Source organism: Magallana gigas, chromosome 4, assembly GCF_963853765.1.
Source record: "Magallana gigas chromosome 4, xbMagGiga1.1, whole genome shotgun sequence".
Taxonomy (NCBI): Eukaryota; Metazoa; Mollusca; class Bivalvia; order Ostreida; family Ostreidae; genus Magallana; species Magallana gigas.
In genome coordinates, this window is record NC_088856.1 from 9471161 (window position 1) to 9497720 (window position 26560).

Below are 26560 nucleotides of genomic sequence, written 5' to 3' on the forward strand. Positions count from 1 at the left end.
ATGATATTTAGATATGAAAATTTGATTAAATGTACAATTTTTTGCTGTATTTTGATGTGATCAATTATATATAACGTACGTTTATTTTAATATTTTATACCATATTTATTTAGTCATACATTAGGTACATCGTACTAATGTTTGTGAATGTCTGGTAACACGGGACTGATTAAATGAAATCTACTGCAGAGTAAAAAGGCAAACTTTGTGTTTTGCAAATGTCTGTCTTGTTTAGGACATGTTATATTGGAGATAATCTTTTCACAAATTTTAAATTGATTTGTTTTCAGAACTATGGGCTATCAACTGTTACATTTGTTACTTGTCTTCAATGTCTTTGACCATGCAGTCGCAAAATCGGTAGGTGAAGTGTTTTAACTTTTTTTTTAAAATTGATACTTAATGTATCGTGGTAAAACAAGCCTTTGCTGAATGGGTCAGTGTTGTAATGTGTTACATATTTCTGCAACTTTGCAAGTGAGAAATTCAGATTTTTAATACTTTAATGCTTTCGACTTTATTTTGTACACATGCCCATTAACAGAAGGCAATTCCAGGCAAGTTCTCATTTTTCTTAAATCAGATAAAAGCTTCTTTTGCTGGATGCGATGTTCTTTGAAATACTCAGTAAAGCTATTTGTACAGATGGTTAACTCATCTCCTGAATATAATCAATAATGCAATCTTATATTCTACAGTTTTGGCACTAAATCATCTTTCCCAAAAATGAAATAGATATACCAAAACAAAACAAACAAACAAAAATAGATCACCAAACTTTAAACATTTACGCCATGCTATTAAAATAACTGTATTGTTTACACGGAAAAATCATTCAAACATAATGTAGTTCAAGGACATTTAGGGATTTTCCACTCTTCTTTCGTTTTTCATTCAAATGTGCATTTAAACACTAGTACAATTGTACTAAAACAGTGATTATTCGACCTATTCGGGTCATTTGAAATACCAAAGATTAACATAGCAGTTGTAAGATACTGCACATGTATCCGGATGCCTTTATACAGTGTATTTTGAAGACTAGTAGCCGGTAGACTCTATTTCTGACATATTTTCTTGCTTTTCTTTTTTCTTCATTTTGAACTTCTCACTACATCAGTATTAATTTAAATACACTTATCGTAGGTAGGGTATTTTAGGTAGGGTCAGCCCACGTTTTAGTACAACTATCAACGACATCAACTTGGTTGCTAATTGATTTTCTCTCTATCAGATCTAAACTTAGCCCCCTTACTAAAACGTCATTGCAGATAAACAATAACAAACTCTATATGTTTTCTGGTGCACTTTGCCAGTTGAGTTAACCCTGAGCAAGAGATATCGATCATATTTTTATCAATAACTATATGAAGATGCCATCTCGTTGCAAACTATGAGTGGGTTCGATGTTTTGATCAGATAAAGAAAGATCACGAACATAATTCAACTATAAAAAATCTATTGGAACAACACTTATTTGAAACAAAGTAATCATGGAACTACAAAAACAGTTAGGATTACGCCCGGAAGAAAAATTAGGAACCAGCCTATTGGGCACTTATACTTATATGAAAGAATTAAATAATGTTGGGAACCTTACTCTAAACATCTTTTGTACAACATCGCTTATTATAACGTTTCCTTTTCGAAGTATATGGCAGTATCATTATAGCATTCTGGTCCCTTGTGGTTCCTTATTACGTAACATATCATCAACACATTTTTCGGTCACCTGAGCTTACCAAGGTGACCAACATATCATCAACACATATCAACAACACATTTGTTGGTCACCTTAGTAAACTCAGGTGACCTGTTGCTAACCGTTTTCGTCCGTCGTCGTGCGTCGTCCGTTAACAATTTTACATTTTTTACTTCTTCTTGAAAACTTCTTGTCCAATTGTTACCATTTTTATGTGAGCCATCTCTGTGGTAAGAGGAATCTATATTGTGATATTCAAGGCCCTTAGGCAAAATATGTAAAAAAAAAAAAAAAAACACCAAATTTTCAAAATCTTCTTCTCTACTCCCACACATGTGAGGAAGAAACTGGTTGCATGGTTATGATTTCCATGAAGCCCACTACTTAAATTGTGAAATTCATGGCCCCTGGGTCAGGGGTTCAGGCTCTTAGGCGATATGGCCATATAGTAAAAATGCACCTAATCTTTGAAAATCTTCTACTTTACTCCCATATATATGTGTATTTGTTTAAATCTAAATACATGATAATGATGTCCATGAAGCCCTCCACCAAATTGTAAAATTCATGATTCCTGGGTCAGGGGGTTGGGCCAATATAACCATAAAGTTAAATGTATCTAATCTTAATTTTTTTTTTCTCTTCTCCCATATATATTTGTTAAAAACTAAATGCATGATGATGATGTCCATGAGGCCCTCAACCAAAATTGTGAAATTCATGGCCCCTGTGCCAGGGGTTTAGGCTCTAGTGTAGGGCCAATATGGCCATATAGTAAAATATATTAAATCTTAAAAAATCTTCTACTTTACTCTCACACAGGAGAGCAAAAACTGAATACATGGTTATGATGACCACTAACTCCTCTACCAAAATTTTGAAATTCATGTCGCCTGGAGTATGGCTTTTGACTCTAGGGCAGGGCCAAAATTGATGTATAGATGTTGATGCATATAATGTTTAAAAATTATCTTCTTTACTCCCACACACCTTCAAGGAAAACTGAATTCATGATTTTGTAGATCGGATCTTTAAGTTTTTTCACCAAAATTATAGGTTTCATAGTTCCTTTTGAAAGATATCAGGCAGGAAGGTGGTCGTCATTACAAATTTAAAAATGTTCTACTCCAGAATGAATCCTAATAACATGCATATATGAGACTCCTCGACAAGTTTGTGTATGGGTTATATGGTGACCGTTAAGGCCAATTGGCCTCTTGTAATCAAAAGCCTCGAATTGTTAGTAGGAGCAATTTTGCTAAAGTAATGTGTAATTAAATATTGATCCTTCAGGATTGAAAGATAAATGGTTTATTGCCACGCTACTCCACTAATTCTTATTACTTAAAATATAATGATTTAAATCTAATGATATATAGGTATAAATTGTTTAGATAGATTGGGTTACTTGTTTGGTTGGGCATATGTATATCCTTACCCATGCATGAATAGTATTTGTATGTGTTTACATGTATATGGGATTAAGATTTGTAAGGCATATGTATAACCTGGCAAATATTAATCCATTTTAAAATGTATAGGAATGCACTTTTCCACTTAAAATTTTCTCCCTCCCTCCTTGGGGTCTGAACTTGATTAATTACAATTAATCAAGTACATGGCGCTTTCAGACCACAAGGATTAGGTTTTGCATATATTATCTAATCAATCACATCATTGATTACATGAGTAATGGGAGTGGATTATTTTGGTTGTAAAATATTATGGCATAAAGAATCAAATATTCATAATTTTATTATTAATTTTATAAACTTAATTATTGTTATACACCCATCTATTGTCATTTTACTGATTATTTCAATGATAAAGTCACAAAAGTGACAGAGTGCAACATACCTATTTGTTATGTGATGTTTTACCGTACACAAATTTAAGGCTCAGGTGGCTCAATTTCTAGCAGATAGAGGTTACTTATTTCATGGGGAATATGCGTGAAAAAATACTATATACAGAGATGGTCTATTTTGAACATCATCAATTATGGATAAATAAATTTAATAATGTATAGTTATAGATTGTTTAGATAGATATTCTCGCGGTGGTATTTGATAACCAAAATTTTGTTTGTTAAATATCGTATTTCAGGTTCTTTGAAATTGCTGTTGAAGGCATTAACCCTATTTCTTGTAAAATAATTTTGCACAAATTTTGTTTAATATGTCTAAACAACGTACTCAATTTAAAGTATGTGATATACTTGTATAAAAATATTTTCATGTGAAATGTAGTGTCCTAAATGTTGACTTCTGTCGAGCTTGGAAACAAATATATTTTTTTAAGATTAAAAAACCCAACAGCAACGTTTACCACTCATGTTGGTAAATTCATATTTCGTAGCAATAATATTCTAACCTACTCTCCGATAGGAATTTAAAAAGGCTCATGTGCAACATCGCTAACCTGAGGAACAATGGGTAGATAAAATCAGCTTAATGGAGTTATAATATAATCTATCTGGACAATGTAGTATAGGTTCTCTATATAAAAAAAACCCACCCCTCCGGATATTGTTATGTTTATAATCAAGTCATATTTCTAACCGAATGATTTTATAGTCACATCAGATCTTGAGAATTGCAGTTCTCAAAAAGATCCTAAACAAGTGTGTATATAAAGTATCAACCTACATCAAACTCTGAACCCTTTATAAAGCTCAAGAATCGTCCAGGGGCCAAAGTCTAAACAATTTTAAAGAATCAGAAAATGTCAAAATGCTTGTATATAATTAAAACTATATATTATAACATTTCAATCATTTCGAATAATTAACATGTTTTTCTTTGTAAAATTGAATAAAAAATGTGGCCCCTTCATGGTCTTGAAGATTTGGATTTGAACAAATTTTAATCTACACAATCTAAGGTTTCTTTCAATAAAGGTTGGTTTATCTAGACAAATGGTTTAAAGAAGAATATTTTTAATGTATTTTCTGCCGCAACAAAAGTTTTAGGTTTTCAAGGCCAATGGATTCTGATGATAAAGTTTTAGAAGATTTTTTTTTCTATATATTTCCATATATAAAAATTCAACCTTTCATTGTGGCCCCACCCTACCATTGGGTATTATGATTTTAACAAACCTGAATCTACCCTACCTGAGAATGTTTCGACACAACTTTCAGCTACCCGGCTAATTAATATCCGAGAAGAAGAGTTTTTTAAGATTTACTCTATATATTTCTATGTAAAAGTTCGATCCCCAATTGTGGCCACACCCTACCCCGGGGATAATGATTTCCACAACTTTGAATTTAAACTACCTAAGGATGCTCCATCCAAGTTTAAGCTTTCCCAAACGATTATTTTCCAAGATGAAGGTTGTTAAATATTTACATTCATATTCCTCTGTAAAAACTCAGTTTCCGATTTAAACAATAACTTATTGCAAAAAAATATAAATAAAATCGAAGAGCATGCACGCCGTATTTATCCCCCCCCCCTTACAACAGATCACGATAACATTGTGAAAACAGATTAATAATACAAGTATGATCCATGAAAATAAATGATGTTTAAGCATAAAATGCATCTACAACAGGAATTAACGAAAAAAAGGAGGAATACCAAAAAAAAAAAAATATTCCAAAAAATTTAAAGAAGTAATAAAGTAAATCCGCTATATATATATATATATATATATATATATATATATATATATATATATATATATATATATATATATATATATATATATATATATATATATATATATATATATATATTAACAGTAAAAGTTATATTAATTGCTGCCATGTAATAAAATTTCTACAGATACTAGTGTGATAAATTTGTGTACAGTATGTAACATAATTTCATTTGTATGTCATATTTTGGACAAGAAAAGTGTTCAGTATATTCATATGAATTACCATTGGTCTTAATTTAAGAAATCTTCACATATGCATTTAAATTTTTTACTTTTTTTCTAAATTGACATTGCAGAATATTTTCTCCTCTGAGTCCATGGTCTTTCTTGTGAAGGTTTTTGTTGAGCTTTGATTTAAATGAAGCAACTGAAGAACAATCCTTAGCGTCTTGTGGTAATTCATTCCAAGCTTTGATAGTATATGATAAAAAGCAAGATGTTGTTTTTGAAATAGGAATTCTGTAAGTCATTCTACTTGTTTTCAAATTATAAATTATCTGAAAGTACATACTGGGTTCAACAATATTTCTAAGATACTGAGGTGCTTATCAAAAAAGTTAATGATTTCATAAAATAATTATGCTTTTTACGACGTTCAGTCAATAGTTCCCAACCCAGTTCTTTATACAATGTTGAGCTTAAAGAGTTTAACATCTCATTCCTGTACTAATTCTGTCAGCTTCAGTTTGGAATCTCCTGATAATTATCAACTTTGATCGGAACAATTATCCCATACAATGTCTCCATATTCAAAGACTGGTCTTATGAATGCAAGGTGAACAATTTGCTGTCGACTGAAAATTTAAGCATGCGTAAACTGTTAAGGCGCCTACAGTCTTTTTTTATTAATATCTTGTAAATGCATCGTCCATTTACCATCTGATTGAAATAAAATTTTCAAATGTGTATGTGAATGTTCATTACGAATCACAGGACCATTTATACCAAATTTTATACGGTATTAGGATAAATTATATTTTTCCCAGTAAAATAAACATTCACTGGGTTGCTTTGATTAAAATCCACAGCACTTCTTCGACCATTGATTAACTTTATCTAAGGCATTTACATAAGAAGATCAACACTGTTATCATTAACTATAAATAATGAAGTATCATCAGGAAATATATTAGAATCATTAATAATTTTTTAAGCAATGTATTGATCTATACACAAGTAGTAAGAATAAAAAAACAAAACAAAACCTAGCCTCTTGGGATACCTGCATTCAAGATTACTGTTCTTGAAATAAAACATCCAACATAACTGTACAAATTCGACACCCACCCTTCTCTCGGGGGTAATGATTTTAACCACTTTAAATCTAAACTAATAATATAAAGTTTGATGTAATACGAGAGGTTTGTCACACCCTTATTGCATCATTTAGCATTGGCAACGGATACAGGTTCACTTAACTTTGTTCCCGATTTTGCATTGTTTTTATTTGTAGGGTATTTTTTCTGACTGGCTATGGTGTTTTTTATAGAATGAATGTCATTTTGGCGTTATTAAAAAAAAACATTTTTTATATGTATGGGTATCATAATAAATAAACGTAAGGATAATCAGAGAACAGAGAACTACGCACAAATGTGAGCAAAATATATGTACAAGTAGAAAACAGAGGTAAGTTATATACATTTTTTTCAGCTAGTTATTTTCGAAGCCATAGCTCTATTTAAATAGGGGATTACACAACACAAAATGTTGCACACAATCAGATGACATCTTTCTTTTCATGTTCTTCTAATACTGTAGTTTTTTCTATGCCCCCAGATAAAATGTAAAACAATGTATCCTCATTAAGATGAGTTAATTCTAGCTATAAATGAACATCAAAACTATTAATAAGGCTGTCGTAGAATGAATTTCTTATATAACAAGTAAAAGAGCACCCAAAAACAACATGCTGAAACTGATTGATAAAGTTGATTAAACAGAGTGTACAGGTTTGCTCTAAAGGGGTAAGTGCAATAGTTCAGAGTTTGCTGAGGAATCTGATAAATTGGACTTCCTCAAAAGAAAAATTAAATTTCCAAATGCTGACAGGAGTAATCCTTGAGTGGAAGATTCGAAAAATTCCGAAGTCTGGGTCAGCTTGTGTTCCGGTTCTCCATTCCTCAGTTTGTTGGTGACAGCTTGTTTTACAACCGATTTCCACTTATTCCTTCGCGGGAAATGACATTTTTCAGTAAACGTACGTTAGTGCTGTAATTAATTATACTTGTTTAAAATTTCATACAGGTCCATAAGGAATCCATATAAAGGTCGTCCGTCATTATTTATAAAGTCGTATAGCCTTCAAAAGAACATGTTTTTCGTAAACTGTCAGTATCTAGAATACTAGCTTTCCAAAAAATAACATTTTTTTTTATCGATTTCTGAAATGATGGGATGAATGCCAAGCATACTTTCACACATGTCACATCTGGTTGAAATTGTCTTGAATATCTTTCATCACAACGTGAAATTTACTTAAAAGTTGGAGATCTGCTTGTTTCAAATTCTTCCAAATTTCACTCTCATAAAATAATGTTGGTATTACTATTTTGCTGATACAGGTTGACAATAGTAAGTGGATTTGTATTATTAGACAGATCGTTCCTTATTGCGAAGTAAGCCTTTCTTCCTTTATTGCAGCTGTTTGTTGGTCGGTCAATAGACTTGAATCGAAAATGTTAAATTATTCCTAATGCTTATAATTATCACAAGACGGAATGTTCTCTTTGCCTAATATCCAGGTTTGCTGTGTTAGGATTTTGCCTTTACCGAACTTACCAACTTTAGACTTTTGAACATAAAAGGTTAAACGCCATAAACATGAATACGTATATGTAAACTTTAACATTTTTATAACCCCACTGGGTTTAACTAATACAAGCTTTATCATCGGCTAACGCCGGGTTCGTAAATTTTACATTATGTACATCAAACCTAGTATCTACAATTCCTAGATAATTAAGTAAATAATTAATAACACAGTGAAAGAAACCAGATAATAGCCCTCCCTGTCAAACTCCCTGCTTGATTTCAAACCATTGGGAGGTTTACCGTTTATGGCTACTGTACTTTCACTGTTACAGTGACAATCATATATTATTTCCCATATTTTACCCTTTTATTCCTAATTTTTGAAGTTTTACCATAAGACCTTCTCTCCAAGTACCATATGCTTTCTTGCAGTATTAAATGCTACATAGACGGAGCTTCCTGATCATTGTAATGATAAATTGTTTCCTATAAATTAAAACCTGCAGTAATGCAACTTAGGTCCTTCTGAAACCCTTGATGCTGGGGATTGGGGAACTTTATTTCACTTGTTATAACATCTAATATTTTATACTGCAGTATTTTTTCGAACACTTTTAATAAGCATGATGATAAGGATACCAGTCGGAAGCTATCAGGGGATTTTTTTTTATCTTATTGTCTCCTTTGTATATGGGTACGATTATACCTTTTTTCATTTATTAGGATATTTGTTAATAATGAGTATAGTAAATACGACGTAAACCTATTGCAAGTGTAAAGGACAGCCCATATCAAACCGAAGAGATTACGTAGCTACTCCATAAGTTGTAAGAGAAGTTCCGGGAACCATACTTTTTTGCCAAAAAATAATTGTTGCCCATTGACCCCCGTGATGAAAAACATTTTGAAACGTGATCACACATTACAATGACACCTTTATCATATTCTAGTAGATCATATGCCTTCTGCATATAATGTTGACGGTTTTAAAACTAGACTTTGTATCAAAGAAAAACGCGCACAAAAAACCTCATTTTTTCAGCCACTAAATGACACCAGGACAAAACCGGCATTTCAGAATCCTTATTGCAAATCTATAGCACATCTTAAAACATATTCCAGGAGATGATTTATTTATTTTGTAGGAATACTTCGAGGAGTTAGTTTTCTGTTTTTGTGAAAAAAGTGATATTTTATAAACTATTTGACTCTTAGGAAACCAACAAAAACAACATGACATCCCAAATAAAACTCCAAGAGTTCAGTTTGCAGGTTTATTAGGTGTAAGAGCAGTTTGAAAAAGTAAAACGTGACAGCCGGACGGACGAATTGACGGACCGAGGTAACAACAATATTCCTGAACTTTCCTAGTAAGAAAGTGCGGGTATAATTATCGTTATACGGTTGTAAGATGTTTTAGTTTTAATAATTTTACTATTCTAATTATTTTCATGTGTATAAAAAATGAACCTTTTTATATATATATTTTTAAAGAATTACTCGTACCGATTTCCTGTATACCCTGTGGATAAATGTCCCACAAATGCAGCAGATTTTGAAAAAGCAGCAAGAAGACGAAATTGTCCGGAACACTCACGATACCTGTGCTCTCCTGATAAATACCTATCAAACTTGATAGAATTCTGCACGGATCGCAAAAAAGGGCTCTATGGAAAAGGTACATGATTATTATAACCATTTAATATGCATAAACAACTTATTTGAGGAGTATCTTTTAGGTCATGGGAATATATATATATATATATATATATATATATATATATATATATATATATATATATATATATATATATATATATATATATATATATATATATATATATATATATAGAAAATTTGAAAAACGAAAGACAACACAGAGTAAAACGTTAGCGCTTTCATTTCATATATATATATATATATATATATATATAATTTTCCGGAATCTTTTTTTTCTGTTTCTTATTAAGTCTTTTCCTGATTAATTTGCATTCATATATGATTTTCATTCTAAATTGCAATGAATGAAAGAAAAAATAATTCACCTTATCATAGCTGTAATAGTTAGCGTAAATTTTATCGCCATTTTGTTGATGGTGAAACAATGTACATTTATTGATTTTCATTACCTTGTACCAGTAAATATTTTGCATTTATTAAACACATTCCAAGCAAGCAGTTTTTAACAAAATTCCCCCCACTTGTTTAAAAAGGCACCTTTTTAATATATCCTTTATTAACTTTTTCTTGTCAAAATAACTCTTTTTGGTAAAGCAAAACCCTTTTCAGTAAGATGCAGCAGATTTCTGGCAGAGATGTACGCTATTTTATTCGTGGAAAAAACATGAGGAAACTAAATATATTGATAAGTGAAAAAATATTGACAGTCAAGTTCGAACAAAATATCTTCTAATAGGTAAAAGAGAAAACAATTTCCGTAACTTATTGTTTTAAAATATGACAGGTTTCTGTATCCTACTGGAGGGCACAGGCGACCTCAATCATTACAGCTGTATAGAGCGATTTAATAGCAGTTGTCCTGATCTGCCATATTACGATGATGAGCTCTATAAAAGTAAGAAAATTAATTTTCTTTCCATCCTTTAAATCAAACAAAACGAAAGAAAAATCGATTGATTTAAAAAATAATTTATTTTCATTATTTCAAAACACGTACGTAAGAAATGGCTAACTGAAGTCCCTCACAGAATTAACTTATGCTTTAAATATACTTGAAGTTTACTCAGAAGTAAACCCCAAGTACAGCTTTAAAGTATGCTTCAAATATACTTGAGGTAATTTGGATTTGAATGCAAATTAGGTTTTCAAAAATAACAAAGATATACCTGATAAAAGTAAAAGTGACTTATTCTTTTGCTGAGTATAGTTGACTTCTACTTGATAACCAAATTTGCATAGTAATCCAAAATACTTATTCTGTTATGTATTCTTGCGACAGGAAGAACCTCACATCGTCATTCCATATTCTACCTATAGATAGATCATTTCAGCATTCTGCATAAGTAATATTGTACATAATTTTAAATTGATACATTTACATTGTATTTTTCATATTATATAAATATTGATGATCTACTGAACCATTAAAAGTTGACAGTTTGTACATATAGCCTAAATAGAAAAAATACGAAACTTTCTGCAGCATTAAACCATACTTATTGAAGTGATTTTAAACAACATGCACACAACAATGGCTACTGTAATTTCAAACATTTCGCCAAAAACGTGTATGAATCCTTAAAAAGTGGAGCTGCTTATTAATTTACAGATAAATAACTTACTCCTCAAACATTGATGCTAGCTCTATAGTGTAAAATATACGATGTACCTGTGTGAAATATAAACTATCCAAATTCTTTATTTATATTCCCCATGCTATAAGATGTTTAAGTCCCCACCCCCTGTTTTAACTTCCTAGCAAGGCAAGTCCTGAATAATTATTTTTTACGTAATTTTAAAACAATTTTTACATTAATCTTTCTTTATTTTATAAGATTCGGTTCATTTGGTTTGCCTGACACTGTTTAAGCAATTATGATTTTTAATGCATTTTTATAGACAACAATCATAAAATAAAAATGTTGGGACTTTTTTTTTATGATCAGTGTTATCTAAAGTTGATTCTGATTAAAAAAGAAAACTACGTCCAAATTGATCTATGAAGTATAAAATTAAAATAAAAGTTAACATTAATTTTGGAGTATACTTAGTATATATTTAGTTTAAAAGTGGTTTAAACTTGGCTTACAGCTTTTATTATAGGTACACATATTTTATACTTTAAGTATTATCGTACTATAATTTCGCTTGATACGATATTTCAGTTAATTTGATCCACAGGACCTTATTCGCCCTTGACCAGACACCTGGGTTTGCCTGTGCCACTTTATATAACCCAGAATTATCTCCTCCTCTACCTGTGGAGTAGCCCTTTTCCCTGTACAAAAAGAGGAGGCTAAAGACAGTTTGCAAATGACTACTCTTTTATTAAAAGTATTTTAATTATAAAACATTCTGATTTAATTCCACAATAAAATATAATGTATTATAATAACAATAAACATTGATTACAAAAACTCTGAAAATAAAATATTATACTTACTTGAACCCTCTGAATCCTTTATGTTAACTTTTATTTAAACCGTGCAAGTATTTTAATATGATCTTACTTGTACAAAAAGAAGAGCAAAGGACAGCTTCCAGTTGATAACTGGAGGGCTGATTTCCCCGCACCTCCTTTTTTTACGCACGGACCCTGTACCTCAAATTTTGGAACCTTATAAGTATATGAGCTCAAGTCCATACCAATGTTCTGACGCACCGTGGCCATCGTAGCATTGTATTTATATATTCTGACCTGGAGCAGACAGGTTCATCACTGGACTTAATCACCCACTTTTCTATAAATATAACCAATTATTCGTTATCTGTCTAGCCAATGCACTTAAACCAATTTCTGTAGTATTTCGTTGTGATAGTATACTTACATATATTTACATATATAGTGTACTTGACTAAACCAAGTATAACTACTGTACTTGAAGTATAAGTTAAGTATAAATAAGTTATACTTTAAGTACAAGTTGTATATGTCAATTCCGTCAGGGATGTAATCGCATAGTCTATATATTTAGCTGCATAAACTTGTAATGGAGAAAAAAAACCACGGTACCTATGTAATAGTATAGTGGTTTTCATTAAACTCATTAAAGCTATCCCAATGTCATCTTATAAATTGTTACCTATTCAAAACATTTAGTTTTCTAAGTTGCAACAACAAATTGTAATAATGAAGATACTCTAGTTGAATAAACGTTTTAATTGTATCGACGATTTACCAATATTTCAAATCGACTGACTATTTATTTTTTCGTGAAAAAAGTTTCGCAATTAATTTATCCCTAGTTTTTGGTAATTAAAGAAATGCTAAGGATAAATATATTTATTATCGTGCATGAAATAAGTACAAAACTAAATAAATGTACAAAAAATTAAGTTATGCAAAATTTCCTTTACCACCATCTGTACCAGGTAAGCCTGCCTCATTAATATTGTCAACCAAGTAAACGAAACCTAGAGCCAACCCACTTACATGTAGCAAGGACTTAACACTGCAACTATTCTAACAAGTTTCACTAGTAAAAAAAAAAAGAACAATGAAAACAAAAGCGAGATATAACAATGAACGGATCATGCCATGAACTTAACAATTAACGAGACAGGAGAATAGGGTCTACCTATCTACATGTACCCTTCAACTGCTAGATTAAAGCTAACTCTGACACTTTATACACTCTCCGCTCTGGAGTTATGTTTTTTCAACCAATTTGAACGAGATTATGAACTGTCATCATAACGAAGAATGTACAAAATAAAAAAAATAGGCGAAAAAATACACAGATTTCTACAAAATTAAAGGACGGATCAGGTGCCATGAGTGAGCACCCTCTGCTGACCTTTCACACCTGTCGTGTGCTCTTTGTCGTAGTCGGGAAAACGGAAATATCTGCAGACAATTAGGTGATTAATGATGAGTTGAAATGGAAATATTCGCTCGGCAAGCCTCGCGAATATATACGCCATTTCAACTCGTTGGATAAAGCAAATATAAAATCACACAATTATAGATGTTCTATTTATCTCATACAATTTGATTTAAATTATGAAGCTTTTTAGACAGTCCCTTATATGACCCGAATTGATTTTTTTTCAAAGATTAAAAACGATGATGCAACGTTGTGTTATGCAGTTATTGTGACCTTGCACAATACAATTTAGTACGTAATTTCTGAGATAAATCTGTTTTAATGTGAAGTTTCACTGAAATAGACCTTGAAATAATTTTTTAGCCTGAAATAATTTTTCTTAGAGCTTATTTATTTGATTAATTAGAAATACTGATCAGAAAACTTGAATAATCAAGTTTGTTGACATACGCAAAGTTGGTATTGCTCGTTTGTTTGAATTGACTCGAACGAGAAACAGTTGTTGATGTTTTATAACACAAACACCAGCCTACTGATTTGGGATTGAAAATAGTGAATAAGGATGCTTACTGGTGGTTGATTCAAAGTCTTATGAAACATTGTTTCAGTAAGTTCTTGTATAAAAACACAACCGGTACGATCTGTTTCAATCGCGTCGTCAGGATGAACTCCTTGATATTAACGTAGTTTGTAGTTTTATAAAATACACAAATCAAATAGAAAGTTTGAAGGGGGCTAACCTTATCAAAAATCTTGACAAACAAGAAAAAAAGGTCTTTTGGTTACGGTTATGTATAACTTTGCAAAAAGAGTTGGGGGAGGCTACCCCCCCCCCCGCCCCTCAATAGCCCGGGTCCCAACGCCTTTGCTACGCAGTTATGTGTTTTCCTTCATATTTTTAAGTAATTCAAGTCTTTGACAAAACCCATTTTATATCACTTTTTATAGTAGATATGGTTATGTTGAAAGTACAAGCAAATCTTCGAAAATAGGTCACTGAAGCGTTGAAGCGAGGGGCTGTGTCAAAAATAGTTCAGATCGGAAGTATTTGATAAAGCATCACCCGTTTGATATAGCAAAGATTTATCACACGGGTAATATACACCACGCGTATGATATGAAAAGTATTACATATCAAAACTACTAGTTAATATATGTTTGACTGTGTTCTTTAGGAAAACTTGCATCTTTGCTTTTTCTTAGATCCAGCATGTCTAGAGATCAACAAAGACCTTCGTTGTTTTGTTGCTGACAGTGACTGCAAAGAGAAGTATAGTTTTTAGTCGATAAAAACTTTTTTATACTTATATTGGTACATTTTATATATACATTCCAAAATAATATGTGTTATCACTTTTTCAATTGAAGATCACCTTCTCCTCAAGTGAAGACTGTTAAATGGTTTCTAATTGTTGCTGTCTTACTGATTTGTTGTGCAATAGTGTTTGCAGTATGTTGTGGTCTGATACTTCACAACAAAAGAAAAAAAGGTACACAAACAAGTATTGGAATACTTGATTTATCAAACATGCTTAGTTGCCAAAAATTAATATTTTGACACTTTGCATTGTTTTGCAATTAATTGCCATTAAAACAAACTTTTAAAGTATATTAGTATACCTCTTCTTATTTTCACTATAAAAGAGTAACTTGATTCCCTGAAAAGTATCATAAATAGACTGGTTCCCCACAAAACAGACTGATTCCTTGCTAAAAAAAAAATTCGGAACACTTATTAATTTTTGTTAACAAAATAAAAAGTTTCGAAATATTACAAATGAAATTAAGAATATTCAAAACCATATGATATTACTCTAGTTGCATATTCCTTTTTGATTGGCTGTACTTATTCATCTTTATTGTATAGCATAAATTGCCTACGACACAACACGACGCGTGTACAATTCGATTTGATTTATTTTGACTTTTTAACTTTTAAGATACACCAAATATGAAAATTATGTTAATTTAAACTTTTTCTGAATTGTTGCATCGGTATAATTAAAAAAGTTTCCGACCAGTTACATGAAGCTAAATCATAATTAAAAATGTTTGGTAAGGAAAAGTATAATCATGTTCAAATTTTGCAGATAAAGAAAGTATAAATACCGATGAATTGAGAGACTTTCTGGGAAAGGGACTTCTTGACATTATACATATTAGGGGAATCATAGTGGGTTGCGCTGGAGCAGGGAAAACCACTCTGTTCAGGAGACTTCAGGATATGTTGTGGATAGATACGACGATAAATACAACAGAAATTGCAGATGTTCATGTGAACAGCTTCGAAATTTTGAAGAAGAAAAAGACTATTAGAGGTACATGTAATAGGTCAAAATTATCAATTAATACAAGCCATTAGATAAAAACCCACATTTTGTTTTAAACCATAAAAATAAAATATATTTAACTGATTCAACTAATATTCAAACACTCTAAAAGATTACAAAAAACCCCACGAATAAACATACTTTTGCTTAACAGCTATGTATAAAGTTCAAATGCTTTATTGCAGTTACGAAAGGCAGAAAGACCAACAGAAATCAAACAATTACTTTCTCCAAAAAAGATATGCTAGAATCTCCAAAGAAAAAGAAAGGCTTTACTAATCGTAAAAACAAAAAAGAACATGGGGATAAATGCAGTTCTGAAAAAGACATGAGCATACCACTTTTAGATAAAATCCAAGAAAAATCGACAACTTTGCAAGAAGTTGAATACGAACAACCCGCACAGCCTCAAGAACCACAGACGCAAACATGTAATAGGGAAACTCATGATGGTGCAGATATCATGGATATGTCTACAGGAAAATCTCCTATTACCAATGATGACCCAATGTCAGAAATTATGGATGCTGTTAAAAAGATACCAAAGGAAAATCAGAAACATCCAAGAATAACGTTTGTGGATTTTGGAGGACGTAGCATGTACTATGCATTCCATCAAATCTTTCTCAGTCCTAAAACATTTTATATTTTAGTTGTGGATATGAGAAAAAAACCAGATGAAAAAGTTCATGAAACAGAAGATAAATGCGGAAGCCGGTTTTTAACGTGGACGTACAAAGGTAACTTGATAAAATTATTTGTAAGTTTTTAGGGGAAACATTATTATTATTGAAATAATAAATATTAAAACTTTTATTGCATTTATAATTTGTAAAATATTTTAGATTACTACAAGTTCTGGTTGAGATCGATTGACAGTTTCAGTGATATCAATACACCAGTCATCGTTGTTGGCACCCATGCTGAAAAAAAATCAGAAGAAGTAAGACTTAAAAAGAAAACATTTATTTGTTTCTCCAAAAACCCATTTGCTGCTATATTACACCAAGAATGGGTGATGCATGCACCTCAAACTCTTTTTAAAAATGGTTAAATCATACCCAAAAACCATGATCAGATTATAAATCGATGAACAATTTTCTATAGAAATCTAAACTGTTTTTTATAATTAATGAATGCCTCTAATAGTCAGTGGCTAGGGATTATTATAAATAAATTTTTTATCAAATAAACCTTTTTAATTTCAGATATTCGACCAATATTAACTAGTTATTCTTGTACAACTTGTCGGAATCTTTCCTTAAAAAATGGTTTTATTATACAAAACTGATAAATGTGAAGACCTAACGTACATAAAGACCTAATATGAATTAATTTTTTAGAAGTTTAAACTATTCAACCAACAGGTAATACTCGATAGCTCAAAGTTCATGGGACTGAGAAAATATTTCGATTTTTTAAAAGTTCGAAATTTTCTAAGAAGACCGACGGGTTTTAAAATTAGTCTTATGTTATGATTATGTCATTTATTTAGTGTTTACCTTACGCATATTTGTAAACAACGTTTTCTTTTCAGTAAAATATACAGAACTGGATGTTTTTAAAACTAAATACAGACAACTTTTGAATAAATTCATAATAGTTATTTATTTTATGCATCATATTAAGACGAGATTGCTCAGTACTACTGGACTGCGAGAGTTGTCATAGATGTCATAGATGTGATAACTGAGTATCACCCATTGTTCCAACTGTACGGGCCCTTCACCAGCTGTAAGAACTTGTTCTTCAATAATCATAATAATGACAGAGATGCTGATAAGCAAAATGTTTACAAATTTAAAATTCTAAAATTTGACCATAGCTCAATAGCATCGTTTCGTCTCAATTATTTCCCCATTTTCATTCATCAAGAGTAAGAAACTATAGATTATGAACAACGGGACTGCAGTTTGACTTCGAGGGATCAAGGGTTTCGAAAGATTAAGAGTTCGAGAAATCAAGAGTAAATTTGCTTATTTATATAGGGAAAAAACTCAGGACCCTAGACACACTACGAGCGATCAAGAACTTCGAGCGATCAAAGTTCGAGCCATCGAGAGTTACCTGAATATGATTTATTGATTTTATAATATAGGTGCAGTCTTTATCTTGCGGTATGCATAACTATTTTTCATACCCTCAACTAGTTAAAAATGGTCTTGATTTGTTGCTGCAACCCAAGATCTTCACCTTTGCTGATTTTCATGAATAATTCAAGTTTGATTGATTTCCATAATATTTTTTATTCGATGGAAATATCGATACTCTTATAGCATAAAAATCAAATTAAAATAACTTTTTATACGGATTGTCAATATTCAAAACAATTTTTTGGATTGAATTAAACAGTAAATTTCAGGTTAGTACAACCTTTTGTAAGAATAATTAAGACACCGATATTCTAACGGCTCCGGGGTTTTTCCGCTTATTGATAGCTTGAACATTTTAAACGAGTTTTCTCGCTTGAGAATCCAACTCAAGTCAAATGTCAATCGCAAGAAATTGCCAAAAAAAAATACGAAGCACATGCTAAGAAACACTAATTTATGTTTTGAGGTTTCGTAACTGATTTCAATAAATATTGTGTTATTTTGTCTTTGCTATTTTGGAGAATTTATTGATTTAATCAAGGTGAACACTTAGACGTATTCCTGAACTAAAACCATTGAATAAAAAGATCTGATGCTGTCCAATTATATGGACTAATAGAATATATGTTTCCCAGGTTCACAGATATCTTCAAATTGGTTCTTTTCGTTGGACTCTCGTCCAATTTAAGCTAAAACTTTGCAATGTTTGAAAAAAAAAACAAGATTAAAACAGAGTTTGATGACATCTTTTGAAAATAAAATAGATTTATGAAACTGTTAATTCTTTGCAATAAAATTTTAAAAACCGATTAAGTTTTAAAATGACTTTAAAAGAAAATGTCTAGAATTAAAATACAATTCGATCATTTTCACTGCAAATGTCTTTGCCATTAAGGCTTATAAGGCAGTTATGTAAATAATTGTAGTGTTATATGTAACTTTTTTGTTGTCTTTGTATTTTATTATTTAAGTAAGATATATTAGTTAATGCTAGTTCTGAAGCAATTTTTATTATTATTGATTGTATCACCCGTCATTGTTTGTGTTCTTTATATCTTTCTACTTTTAACTGTAAGCCTTTTGGATCTGACACCTACCGATATGGGCTGTTGCTATTTTTATATGATTCTTGCCGAATAAGTATGCCGGTGCCAAAAAAGAACTAATGCACCCGGTTATCGTTTAGTTTCTAACATCAATCTCAATTGTGATACAATAGACCATTACAAATAGATTTCATTACTACTGTTAATTAAGTGTATGAAACAAAATATGGTGAAATGTTTATCTTTTACAAAAAAGAAAATTAACAAAAAAAACAAAAACAAAAAACTCACAGAGGGTATTGATAATTTCTACCAAACAAAAGTAGTACAGTGTGTAGAGAAATCTCTACCGGAATTTAAATGTTTTCTTTACAAAATAAAAACGGTAAAAGTTGAAAAGAAATTCAAATTGGTTGGAAAAAAAATGCAGATAATTATTAGTCCCCTACCGGTTTTCACCGGAGGGACTATAGCTTTCCTCTGCCTCCGTCAGATCGTCTGTCCGTGCGTCCGTCCGTCTGTCTGTCTCTCCGTCCGTCTGTCTGTCCCATTTCAGTTTTCCACACTTTTTTTCTTTATGCGTGTGAGGAATAATGTAAAATTTGCTGAACAGCTTCACAATGTCAAACTACAGATCAAGTTTACTCTTTTGTAGCGTCTGGTTGACGTATTTTTGAGAAAACTATTTTTTATATTCCAGTGTTTTAATGTTCGGGCTCGTTGTGTATTGAATAAACGAGGAAAGTATGTAGTCAGTAATAATATCGTGCATTACTTGGACCATTCCTTTCATTGTTTCTAACAAATAAGTTCTGTAAAATAGTGTCAAGCATTGTGTTGCAAATTTAATCGACAGGTTTTTTTGTATTATTACAATCGGCTTCGTTATCGGGTTGGTCTGTTGAAATGATATTCTGCATAAAAGTGAATTGTTTTCACAAATTTCTACAAACCGGTAGGGGATGTGTATTGTTTATGCAATACTCTCAGAATGCTTGTGTTGTATAGTAGTATATTGTTAGTCTTCTTTCCTCTTCTATTGTTTTCTTTTTCAAAATCGCTTGAAGAAGGATTTTGATTAGTTGAACTTTAGTTTAACAATAGTAAGTAACACAGTAAGAAAATATTTGGAGAGTATCACATATTAAGATAAACTCATTGTATAACAATAATATTTTTGTGTAATAACTTTCGTCTTAAATGCTTTTGAATTCCTTTAGTTCAGAAATACTAAAAATTACATAAATTGATGAAATGTTACGAAATCTTAACTATTGATGTGTTAAGTGAAATGGTACAGTAGAATCTGAACAATAACGCCCCGTCCTCATTTTTATCACTTTCATTTTAGAAACACAAATTGATTGTAGCCCTAACCCTACATGTATATTAAAAAAGATCCAAATATGAAAAAATATTACGAAAATACCTATTGATTAAAGGTAAAGTAAGTCAGACTTTATCGATAGGGATCATAATAAGGCCACACAGAAGTATGAAAAAAAATGAAAAGTAGATTATCCAACGTTTCAGTACTATCATGTGTGGTACAGAGACCAGACGTCATTTTCGATATTGTAAAAAAGACTCTCAATCAGTCCAAGGCCAATACAGTTACCATATTTATTATATTAGTGTAAGGTTGTTTTGTATTACTGTACACGGGGAAACATTTGCCCCCGGTTTGTTTTCACCCGCTAGCTTTTGCGTTTGTCAGCAGAAGAAATTAGGATTTGGTGCACACCAATGACTAATATTACCTATTTTAAAAACATTTTCTGTCTTGTCGAACGGAGCGTAAAAACATGTTTTGAGAGAGAGAGAGAGAGAGAGAGAGAGAGAGAGAGAGAGAGAGAGAGAGAGAGAGAGAGAGAGATATGAAGAAATTCAGCCTGAATGCCACGATCGGAAAGCATCCGACCGTAACTTTCTCAACCGGTATATATATATATATATATATATATATATATATATATATATATATATATATATATATATATATATATATATATATATCCCAGTGGCAGTAAAAGAGCGATCGAAACTAATATGGTGACCAAATGCTTTTATGAATTTATGTCAGCTTTAATTAAATGTACATATGAGATTCCTTAACAGGTCTAAGTATGGACAATGGTACTCGGATGACCGTTATGGCATGTGTCCTCTTTGTTTTCTATTTTGCGTCACAAAAATTTTACGTACTTTAATTAATAAGTTAAACTGTATATGAGATGTTTGGTTATAATGGATCTCCACTCAATATTTAAATTAAGAAAAGTTCTCGCATTTGCCTAGGTAGCAACCATTGTAAAGAACTTTTATTGTAACATTAAGATAGTGATAGATACCTTGTGTAGTTGCCATGAATCTTTGACGAACCTTGGGTGATTGTATCCCTTGTTATATCGTGATGTAACATTATTACTGCAAATTAAACCGTGTCAGTGGGCATTGGTCTTGGTTATTCATATAACTAAAGAACTAAAGAACTTCTCGAACTCTTTGATTTTCGGGTCAGTTAGCTCCCCTTTTCATACTTGTTTCTGTTTACTTATTATGTCGATTTTCTCGATATGCTGTAGAAATAAGAAGTTGTGTCACACCATATCAGCAAATGAAATGAACCAAGTGCTAATTCAAAGTTCTATAAAAGGGGAATATTTTCTTTTCAACAACATTGACAATGATGTTTATCCGTTTTAAAGAGGTTCATACGCCCATCAGCAAACTTAGTTGTAAAGATATATGTTGCAAATTAACACTGGCATGGTCCAGCATAAACAAGCCTCAACGTTTCCTCTAAATATGGATACGCATTACTATACTTTCCTCAGCACATTTGGCAAAACACATGTTAACAATTTTGCAAGAGGTTCTTTTATCTTTAACGAAGACAACGGCAGCTCGATTCCTTAAACAATATATAAATTGTCACTGGTAATGTTAAAAAAGAGTAAAATTCTTTGGGTTGCCCAAAACATATTGCGCATACTTATCACTATATATAAAGCTGGACGATAAGTTGATCTTGGCTCATTTTGAATCACGAGCTTTTCAAGTGTATATGATGATATATTAGTAAGATTTATTTGCTAGAAAGGTATTAAAGGAAGAGACAGACATATACTAGAACAGTTCTTCATGTCGTACACTGTTCCGAAGTACCTGATTGTATCTCTGTTATCATATAAGCTTATGACATCGATGTCTTTAATGCCTAAAACACTAGTTTTATAGAGCAGAAATATTTCTCCTCTCTCAAACTTTGCTTTGAAAGCATTTGTTGTATTTCAACATAATTTTTTAACTGTTGTATTTCAACTTAATTTTTTAACTGTATTTTGAACTTAATAAAACTTAGATAATTAAATAAAACCCAGAAAGGTTTAGGAACAAGACGGATATTGAAAAGCATGAACACAGAATGTTTAAAAAAGATACCGGTATACGCCTTATTAAGACAAAACGGAAAAAAATAAGAATTTTTAGTAAAATATGAAAATGTTCTTTTTCTTCATTAAATTGTTCCAATCAAATTTTTCATGTGCATATTTGTATAATGTTATACTTACACATTTCATTTCTGTGAAGGGCTTTAAAAGAGAACTAGAAGACTAATTGTTCTCGAACAAATAGAGGTCTTTCCATCTTATTGTGTTTTATGTTTGAAATAATATTGCTTCAATAGAATAAAGTATTTTTTAATCTGCGTTACTTCATAAAAAAGTGTCAAAAGATTAAGAATGCAATTTTTTATTGCTTGACCTTGACTTTTGACCTTTATGCCATTTTGATTTGACAAGGTAGACGCTTCAATACCAAGTGATCCGATATATCTATGATTATTGATTCAATAGTTATTTGTATTTTTATGGAATGTTCGAAACTTTTAGGGGCAATAACTGCTAGAAAGGCACTTCGGACCCTTTCGGTATGAATATATTGAAGGAGGTCTAAGTGTACTGAATACATAAGTAAAAGTTTCAAGTCTCTATATCTAACCGTTAATGAGGAGTAGCGATAACAAGCATTTTGTACAATAGGGGCAATAACTCTTTAATTAACACAGGATGAATCTCTGCCATTCAGTCAATTGAAAGGTGACTGAAAGGTAACTGAAATGTGACTGAATGGCATAAGTGTGCCATTCAGTCACCTTTCCAGACCATTCAGTTATCATTCAGTTGACTGAATGGCAGAAATTCATCCTGTGATTGTTACATGGTAAGGGTCAAAGGGTTATATTTTGAAATGTCTTAAGATGTCCTACTACATCCATGAAAAAAATTTCTCTTCCACCCTGAACAACAGAGATTTAAAAACTCATTAATTAGGAGATTTCCAAATGACCTTGACCTTTGACCTTTATATCATTTTGTTTGGCCAATGTAGACGCTTCCATCTCAAGTGGTCCAAAGTCTCTATGATAAGTAATAAAAATGTTGGAAGTGATTTTATAGAAATGTCAACACTTTCAGGGGCAATAACTACTAGAAGGGGACCTCAGATCCTTTCGGTATGAATAGATTGAAGAATCCTCTAAGTGTATTGAAGACATTGGTAAAAGTTCCAAGTTTCCATCTCACATGGTTTCAGAGGAGTAGCAATAACAAGCTTATCGTAAAAAGGAGCAATAACTCTGTAACTATTCAAAAGAAGGAGCCAAGGGGATATATTTTAAAATGTCTTAAGATGTCCTATTACATCCTTGAAAAAGTTTTTCTTTACTATACTAATCAAAGAAGATCTAAAAACTCATTAATTAAGAGATTTTCAGATGACCTTGACCTTTATGTCATTTTGTTCAGCCAAGGTAGACGCTTCCATCCCAAGTAGTCCGAAGTCTCTATGACAAATAATAAAAAAGTTGGAAGTGATTTGATAGATATGTAAATACTTTCAGGGGCAATAACTACTAGAAGGGGGGCTCAGATCCTCTCAGTATGAATAGATTGAAGAATCCTCTAAGTGTACTGAAGACATTGGTAAAAGTTCCAAGTTTTTATCTCTAATGGTTTCAGAGGAGTAGCGATAACAAGCTTTTCGTACACAAGGGCAATAACTTTGTAAAGTAATCGAGCAAAGGGTCATTTGGTACCATAACTTTTAATGGCCAATAACATAAAGAAAAAATTGTTTCAATATCTCTTGAAATAAAAAAGCTGTCCCTGGAAAAAAAGAGAAGAAAAAAAAATAATAATAGTAATAATTATAAAAAACATAAGAAATACAAAAGGTCTTTCACCTGAAAGGTGGAAAGACCTAAAAACAAGAAATACAGAAGGTCTTTCACCTGAAAGGTGGAAAGACCTAATAAAAAACAGAAGAAATACAAAAGGTCTTTCACCTGAACGGTGGAGAAATCTAAAAACATAAGAAATACAAGAGGTCTTTCACCTGAAAAGTGGAAAGACCTAATTATGGATTCTGGCTGTCAGCCATTTTGAAACGCCATATCGACCAAAATAACGCCATTTTTTGTAAAAGTAAAATTATATTGTCAAACTCTGTACACCCTAATTATAAATAAATACTTGTTGTTGGACCAGACTATAATAGTTTAAATGCTTTGTAAAAAACTTCAATAGAGAGTGATGAAATCTGGCTGTAGGCCATTTTAAATCGCCATTTTGACCTATTTTACGGACGTTCCGTCATAGCTTGCATATTTGTTAGGACTCATCGTGACTTAGCTATATTGATAAACTTTGCTGAACCAAATTCAACTTGTTGGTCTCATGCTTTTTTTCGTTTTAAGAAACTTTAAAGAGAAAAATATGAAATCTGGCTGTCCGCCATTTTGACATAAAAACATCGCTTTGGTGGAAACCAACCTAATTCCCTAGACTTAAATTTGAAATTTATTTTAAAAATTATAATTGTTTGTTTCTCGCTATTTCACCATTTAAGAAACTAAACGCAAAAAATATAAAATCTAGATGCCCACCGTTATGAATCATCATTTCTTAAAAAATAATTAACGACATTTTCTTGAAAATGGCATATTATTCCTGACTATCCGCACCTAAGTTATAATTAAAAACTTAGCTGGACTGAAAACTCATTGTTTGTCTCAAGTTTTATGTCCAAATAATAATTATTTGCCGTTAAAAGGTATTTCTAGAGCTCTTTTTTAGAAATTAGGACTACACTATAATTGTAAAGACTGGTTCTCAATCTTGATTTTAACTTGACCTTTGATTTTGAACAAGCAGTAGAAATTATAAAACTTTATTTTAATAAGAAGAAATGTGACAAACTTTTATATCATTAATAATGAAAATCCCTATTTTACTCTTAATCGAAATAAACTTGACGATACAATATGCTCAGAAGAGGTATCATTCACATTTTAGTGAAATAAAAATGAAGTAATCGATTATTAATCAATTACTTGTTATAAAGAAATCAATTACAATTGATTACAGACCTAAAGTCAGTGTAATCGATTTATAGTGGAAAAAAAACTCAATTTAAAAACTTAATCGATTATTAATCAATTACGTTTTAAAGTAATAAGCCCATGCCTGTTCAGGTTATTTTGGATTTGAAACATAAGGTAATCTTCAGAATCAAAGCCCTATCTCCATTATCAGGGATCCTTAGAAAAAAATCATCCTACCTTATTCATGCTTGATAGATGTGTTTGTTGCTGTATAGTACATTATGTTACAGTTTTATTGAAATGTGTGATATAAAGCAATATGGTTTAATATGATACAATTTTATATCATATGATATATTGCTGTAAAATATTATACGATATGATAAAACTTCAAAATGTTTGTATAATTTCCTAGACATTTTATATTGTACCTGATAGTATTGTAATATAAAATATTGTATGATATCATACTATATTGTTAAAATGAAGTAGTATAAAATGATATTGAATTATATGATAGTGTATCGTATGATATTGTACATGTAATGTATGATATGGTTATATATGGTATTGTATTATATCATGCTATATTTTACTAGGTGTTTTCTTTTCTTGAGGACGTTCATGTGAGACATTTATTCACAAAAAACGATAAACTACGTCAATTTGTAAATGTTGCCTTACAGTTTGGCTATTATTCACAATTAAACCTTTAAGAATTATCCTTCTCACCATTTGAATACGCTTTGCAGATCTTCAATGCACCAATGTTTACTGCAATGTCTTGTTGCTTTTCAGTTATTATGGTTTTTCCCTTTCTTCAGCATAGGTTTGAGCATATCTCAATATGCTGTCATTTTGTACTGATCGAGACACAACAATGTGACGTCAATGTAAAGGGCAACTATTCTCATTTAAAAGTAATACCAAAGGGCAACAACTCCAAATATTAAAAAACTTAAAAAAAAATAACCCGCTGTTTTTGTATTGAATAATGAAAATGTTGAGATGAGTTGGCGAAATGACGCCACTAATTCTCACTAGACTGATATATTAATATATCAGGCAGTCACG

General features: G+C 31.3%; 2 protein-coding genes across 4 annotated transcripts in view; one reads left to right on the top strand and one right to left on the bottom strand.

Annotated features, from left to right (window-relative positions):
* Positions 1-26560, bottom strand: part of LOC105339562 (uncharacterized) — a 240410-nt gene that overhangs the window by 165139 nt on the left and 48711 nt on the right. The window lies entirely within an intron of this gene.
* Positions 1-26560, top strand: part of LOC136274419 (uncharacterized) — a 128475-nt gene that overhangs the window by 93597 nt on the left and 8318 nt on the right. For 2 of the 3 annotated variants that reach the window (XM_066081199.1, XM_066081200.1), the window contains exons 2-9: positions 291-360; positions 9617-9800; positions 10587-10697; positions 14833-14899; positions 14998-15119; positions 15720-15947; positions 16145-16699; positions 16805-16902. The exons of the other annotated variant lie outside the window; for it this stretch is intronic. In XM_066081199.1, the coding sequence (XP_065937271.1) occupies positions 291-360; positions 9617-9800; positions 10587-10697; positions 14833-14899; positions 14998-15119; positions 15720-15947; positions 16145-16699; positions 16805-16902 (1435 nt within the window). The remainder of the gene's footprint in view (positions 1-290; positions 361-9616; positions 9801-10586; positions 10698-14832; positions 14900-14997; positions 15120-15719; positions 15948-16144; positions 16700-16804; positions 16903-26560) is intronic. 3 annotated transcript variants of the gene reach the window in all.